General features: G+C 39.8%; 1 protein-coding gene across 1 annotated transcript in view; it reads left to right on the top strand.

Annotated features, from left to right (window-relative positions):
• The window catches only part of LOC118332336 (multiple epidermal growth factor-like domains protein 10), a gene marked incomplete at its 3' end in the record, with an annotated part of 46,645 nt that overhangs the window by 4,221 nt on the left and 35,669 nt on the right, over positions 1 to 6,755 (top strand). The window contains 1 exon segment of the mRNA XM_035667567.1: positions 6,232 to 6,367. Coding sequence (XP_035523460.1) covers positions 6,249 to 6,367 — 119 coding nt within the window.

Consider the following 6,755-nt stretch of genomic DNA (forward strand, 5'->3'; position numbering starts at 1 on the left):
TCTGCAGTGGTACCTATCAAAAGTGGGCCAAGGAAGGAAAACAACCGGAGACAAGATCGGGCGGTCAATGCTCATTGATGTACGTGGGGAGTGAAGACTGGCCCATGTGGTCCGATCCAACAGACGAGCTACTGTAGCTCAAACTGCTTGAACAGTTCATGCTGGTTCTGATAGAAAGGTGTCAGAACACACAGTGCGTCACTGTTTGTTGGTATGGGGCTGCAGAACACCAGGGTGCCCAGGTGGTCAGAATGTTATGACTGATTGGTGCTGGCAATAAATATTTTTTATGTAGCAGGTTATTTTCTATACATGAGGATATACCCAGTGTATGCAGTATGCACGGCGTGTCTAGATTTCTGTACTGATTTGCATGTTTAATGTTATTTAAACAATGAGAATAAAAAATTTACACATACAGTGGATGTCTGAGTCAACGTTAGAGATGGCACCTCTTATGAGTTTTGGACGTGCAGGAAATAATGAAGTCAGGTGACATTCATCATCATGGAAACAACAGTCAGGTTATGACACAGTCACATTGTGAAACAGTCATAGTTTAGTTAGGTTTAGGCACCAAAACTACTTGGTTAGTTTTTGGAAAACATCATTGTTTTTTAAGGGTGTGTTTTAGCAAGAATCTGGTGATATGATATGTATCGCGACACAGGGGTTACGGTTCATTATATTGTGATACTGAAAACAGTAACATAACCCTCAGTTTATATTCACTGTTATCTAGTGGTTGCGTTTAGTCTAATTATTTGGGTTAAAATAAGTATGTTACATTTTTAAGTTACATTAAGTTACGTATGTCAGCTAAGCTTGAATACGTCACACAGTAAAGTCCTGTGTTTGTTCGACACCTTACCATACCATCTACCCCACCACCTCCAAGTGCTTACTCTGTCACTCTGTATAGTACATGACCTGACATTTTTCCCTATGATATTCGTGTCTAAAATGACACGCAGTTTCTGCAAATTCTAAGTCAGCATGAATGGGGTAAAATGACACAAAAACACAAAGCGTTATAAGCACAAAAAATGGCATGTTATTCATACGCCATTTGGTCATACCAGGCTGGTCATGCAGGTGCACGTATGCTTGGCAGCACACATTGTTTAAAATACGTTACTGCCTGCACCGTTTGAACAGCCAACTCGTAGATATATGAGCTCTTTGAGGGGACAAACAACTGATCTGATCACTTAGTAACTACAACAAATTCTTACAAAATACTAAAGCATTCACTGCTAGCAATTAAGGTGTCTGAGCAGCTTGTTTTAGCTACATTTGGATGTTTCATTCAAGAAAACGGGCCCCAAAAACTGCATGTGTCTGCTAATAAATATTGGTCCGTGGCCTGAGTGCAGCCTTTGTCTGACCCTGGAGGGACTTCAGACAGCAGGTCTCAGTTGTCCTGGCTGTCCTTTGTGAGTGGACAGAGAGGCGTCAATACTGTGCTGCCTGGAACAGTGTATCAAAGTTGTGCAGCCTCGGCCTAATCCGCTCCATTAGGGGTTGTGTGTCTGGAGTCCTTCCACGCACACAGCACGACCCTTGTTCGTGCAGCAGTGCAGTTGTTTTGGGTGGGGAGGGTATCAGCGTTGGTGGCTGCAGCTGTGCCCTCTCTTTGCTCAGTGAAACCAGAGAGGACTGGCCCTGTTGGCCCATAAAGCGCCTGCACAGACACACTGTCAGCAGCCATACAGCCACTGGAGACATCTTGCAGGCTTCCTCTATCAAGCAACACTTTTGAAACGAGGTTAGCCAGAAGACAAACCTCGCTGGCCCGTTGAAGTTAAGCTTACTTACTAGAGAACCATCAGGCAGCTGGAGTAATAAAGTGCTGTCGTCGCCAGCTGTTTCTGTACCATTAAGGAAGAAGACCAGACATACTTACTGTGGACACTCATGCTGCTGTAAATACAGTGCCCTCTGTAAATGCCAAACTGATATCAAATACCTTTCGAAAGACTCGATACAATTCCTCATGAACACACTGATATATATGACGTAATCATCACTGCAATTTTTTCTGTTTTTGTTGACTTAACTTCTGTTTGCCTGGGTTTTTGAATGTCCTCTGTCTCTCTGATGTCCACACAGGTGATGTGACAGGACTACTGATGCTCAGGATGTTTTGTTAGACCGTTCACTGGGCAGACAGAAAAATATGTTCTGCTGAATGGCTCTGAAAGACACACAGAGGCCGGGAGGACACCGACCCACAAGGACTGGGTTTACTGTGTCCTCCTGCTCCATGAAAACACTTCAGCTCTGAAATGACCGTCACAATTAGATCCCTTTACAGCAAAACACTGTGAGTGATTACAGATCCATGATTTGTGTCTTGATCTTCTGTCTTATTATCTTATTATCTAACAGATGAGATCTCACTTGCCTTAGTGGTGCAGCTACTGTGCGGCACCCAGGGACGAACTCAAGATCTGAGCAACACTGTAAAAAAAATGTATAATTCTGGCAGCTCGAGCATCAAAAAATACTGCAAAATACCTATTTACCTAACTACCTAACTACCTAGCCTAAAAACACAGTAATTTTCTCTTTTCTCTATAATTAAAATACAGTTTTTAACTTTAATTTTACATAAAAGCCGTTGTATTTTTTTGTTTGGCTTTTTAATGTTTAATTAAAGATATTTACACATGTAAAACAATGAAATAATCTGTAAATACAGGCAAACACTGCTATAATACAAATAATCAGGTTTAAATTCATAGAAGAGTGCTGTTGTTATTAGATCTGAATTTTAGAGAGTTAAAAAACTGTAATAAAACTCAATATGAAATTACAGTAATTTTTGCTATTTTTAGTGATAAAACTGTATTTTGACAGTTTACCAATGCTTAAAATGTTAAAAAACATGTATTCAACATTTTTGTTGTGAAAACCTCCATAATTATACAAGATATTTGTCAATTAATAAACAAATCCATGTAAAATTACAGAACAAATACCCTTTTCTACTGTTAACTGTCTTTTTACATACTTTTAGAAATGTATTAACAGCATTAAACTTGAATTCAACAGTTAAATACAGTTATTTACTGTAAATATATGCAAAAAATGATCAGTTTACAAATGTATTTTAACTTCTTAACTTATTTTTATGTGAAAAAGGGAGTCATTTTATGAATATTTACATTACATTAGACATATAAATTCACAGGCTATTTTTGTAGTTTTATTAATTAAGTAAAATAAGCAGGAAATACCCTGTAAACTGACTGGGGATGGGGGAGGAAACCCACGCAAACACCACGCACAAAGGCCCTGCCCCCACTGAGAATTAAACCCAGGACCTTCTTGCAGTAAGGAGACAGTGCTAACCACTGAGCCACCGTGCTGCCCGCTGCGCTAGGGTGTAAGTAGTATCCTCCCTCCCCACCTCCCTGCTGTGGGAGTTTGGTGTTTCTTTTTGGGGAGTAACAAGGTCAGATGCCTAGATTTTAAACATCAACACCACATACATAATAATCCATTCCATGTGATGTGACTGGCTGAAATGTTATATTGTTAGAAGTCACATAATCTTGCCTCAAACCCTGGTAGAAACCCAACTCATAGCTGCAGCTGTTTGTTGAAATATGTAATGCCCTTTACCACTGCTTACTGGGTAAAAATGAGAAATTTATAGTTTGTCAGTGAAGCCCACAGAGGAACCAGCATCTGATTTGCTGCCTAGAAATAGACCAGTAAACAAAGTTCACAATAGCAACTCTAAGCTTTGATTTCTTCCATCTTGCAAGATGCACATGCTCTGTCTCTAAACTTTGTTCAAACTAACCAAACTTTATTTTAATTTCTAGTGGAGAGCCTAAGGTTTGCAAAGCTATCAGATATGTACGACTGAAATGTGTATAAAATTATGCAATGCAGACGGATCATTAGTTCCCAACCTTTTTCCTTAAGCAAGCCCCTTTCTATCCCTAAATAAACTGACTAAATTACATATTTTATAGATATTTTATACTATATTCAGTGCATAACAAGTAGTGAACCACTGATGAACTTCACAATGAACCCAAACACAATAATTGCAGGAAGATTTTGTAAAACAAGCCTTTTGGATGAATTGTGAGCAGATTAGTTTTGAGTGATTTGAGTTTTTCTGACATTCTAGGAGCTCTCATACAATCATACAAACGTAATAGGCTTTTTTGAGAAGTTCAGTGTTGCTTCTGCTTGGCATTAGATTTTCTTTAGTTCATATCCTAAATAATAATCTAAACTTGAAAAATAACCGTTTTGTTCAGTTTTCTTCTCAGAAACTCTCTTTCTCATGAAATGCTGAGATAATAGCCTAGTGTATATATATTTTATAGTTTTCTTACGGCCCTTAAAAGAAGGCCTCATGACCCACCTTGAAGCTTTGGCAAGCCTTACATGGGGGACAGGACCCCCAGGTTGGGAACCAGTAATGTAGAGTGTTTCCATTTCCAGCTTTAAAATCTGTAGTTTTTATATTTACTATTAGAGATGTAAGAAAATATACCAATACACCAGCACTGGACAAAAATTACTTGTATCCAGAAAGATCCAATGGTATCTGAATTTATGGTTCTATATCCAGGTCTGTATATCAGATCATATCATATTACACCATATAAAAATAAATATAAAATCTGTCAAAGATCCAGTCTGTAATACTGTATCGACTCTCAAACACGCAGTATGGTTTTTTGTGTTTAAACCCCCAACTGCTTGATAGCACTGTTGTAAATTTAAACTAAGGGGTATGATGTTGGATGGGACTGTGTTAAATACAAATGTAGATCCCACTGTTCTGGTTGCATAAAACAATATCACAATATATTGAATCTGTATCGTGATATGTACTGTACTGCCAGATTCTTGTCCATACACAGTGAGTCTGTTATAAAAACTTTGCTCCTTGGACAAAAACTGTCTCATACAAGTCTTCTTTATCATTATAAGAAGCCTAAATAACAGCAGAGCACTGTGGAACCACCAATTGCTTATGGAGTTCTGTCATTGTGGAAAGCAAAATGCCACAGCTATGTAAAGAGAAATCACTGTATCTTCGTTTCGTGGTTCAACAACAGCCAGTAAAGATAGAACTGTGTTGAATACTGTTGATTATACGGGCCAGATTTGTTTTAATCAAACATTTATGTTGCAAGACTAAAGGCGCCACTTTGCAAGTTGAAGGTTCTCACTGAAAGTGTGTGTGACTAATGTGTTTAGTGGTGAAAGCATGCTGCAAGTTGCAAAGCCTGCAGGTCCTCTAAAATCCTCGCTCTGGCCAGATTGTGCAAACAAAAAGACTTCAATGAGAAAACATAATGTAATAACACATTTTCAGGCTTTACCCATGTGTCATGCTCATACAGTATGTGCATAATCCTGCACAAATCCACACAAACAATATAAGTCACTTATCAATTAGCAGTTATGGGTTCTGCCTGTTAAAATTGCCAATACAAGGTTGCCATATCAAATCAAACATGTCCATCTTTCCTTAGTGCTATATTATTTTTTTCAGCATGGTTGAGGGGCTGGTGGCTTTTTGTGCTTCCAGTTCAATAGAATTTGTCTCACAGTGTTATCATATTTTATTGGTTGTTTGACAGCTCTATGATAACTGCCAGAATTGGGTCAGGATTGAGTTGCTTCTGTAAGTTTGGAGTATTTTATAACTGTTTGGCAGTTCTTAAACCTGTGTGCTAATGAAGCCGGTGTCTGTCCACATCGATCACAGGAAGAATTTACCGTAGGAAACATCTCGGAGAGTCTCAGTTCTAATAGGTGCAGTCTGTGTAATATTTTGAACTCCAATAGTCCATGTCTGATGCAGAGGGAAAGGATATGGTCTTGGGCCTCTCTCCACCGATCTGTGATTTCCACTCCCATGTCCTCCTGCAAGCCTCCCTCAGGTGGCTTAGTGTGGCTGTACACTCTATTTGTGCTAGTATGTCATGAATTCTTGGCATAGCCTCTACAGCTAAAGTGTTGAACAAGAACAATGTATTCATTATGGAACCAGGTGGCTCATTCGGAAAGGAGGGACATGAAAAAGTCTCTTAAGTATATATTTATTTTTTCCTGTAGTTAATTAAATTTGGGACTAAACAACTTTCTTATTTAAATTCATTCTGTTCTATTTTAAATAGTTTGTGAAACTGAGACCTTCCAATACAGACGGTTAACTTGTGTCCTATCTTCGTCCTCCCCTGTCTGTAGGTGCAGCTTTGACCGATATGGCCGTGTCATTGCGCTGCCACAGGACAGTCCTATTGGCTGTGGCCTTCTGTTTCCTGCCATGCATCACTTCCTCACTCAACCTGGAGGATCCCAACGTATGCAGCCACTGGGAGAGGTCAGTCATTATGCTGCCATTGTTTCTTTAAAGGTCTTTGAGCTCAGGGGCCAGTGTCGCAAAGATAGCCCATGTTCCCACTTATTTTGGTGGAACTAATTCTGCTGGAAAGCAAGACTCAACAAAGAAGTGCACTATGCCCCTGTACTCTCAGCCTCCTTCCTGCTGATGCAGTCCACAATTACAGAGTTGTCCAAGACCTTCTGCAGGTGGCAGGACTTGGCTAAAGTCTGAGGTGTAGAGGGCGAAGAGAAAGGGTGACAGGACCTTCTCCTGTGGGGCCCCTTTGATGTAAGTAGGGAGTTAAGCTAGCTAGACGGCTGTGGCTCAGAGGCAGAGCGGGTTGTCCACTAATCGGAGGGTTGTTGGTTCAATCCTCAGCTCCTCC

This window comes from Morone saxatilis, unplaced genomic scaffold (genome assembly GCF_004916995.1).
Source record: "Morone saxatilis isolate NCDOM2014 unplaced genomic scaffold, NCSU_SB_2.0 Contig21, whole genome shotgun sequence".
NCBI classification, from domain to species: Eukaryota; Metazoa; Chordata; class Actinopteri; family Moronidae; genus Morone; species Morone saxatilis.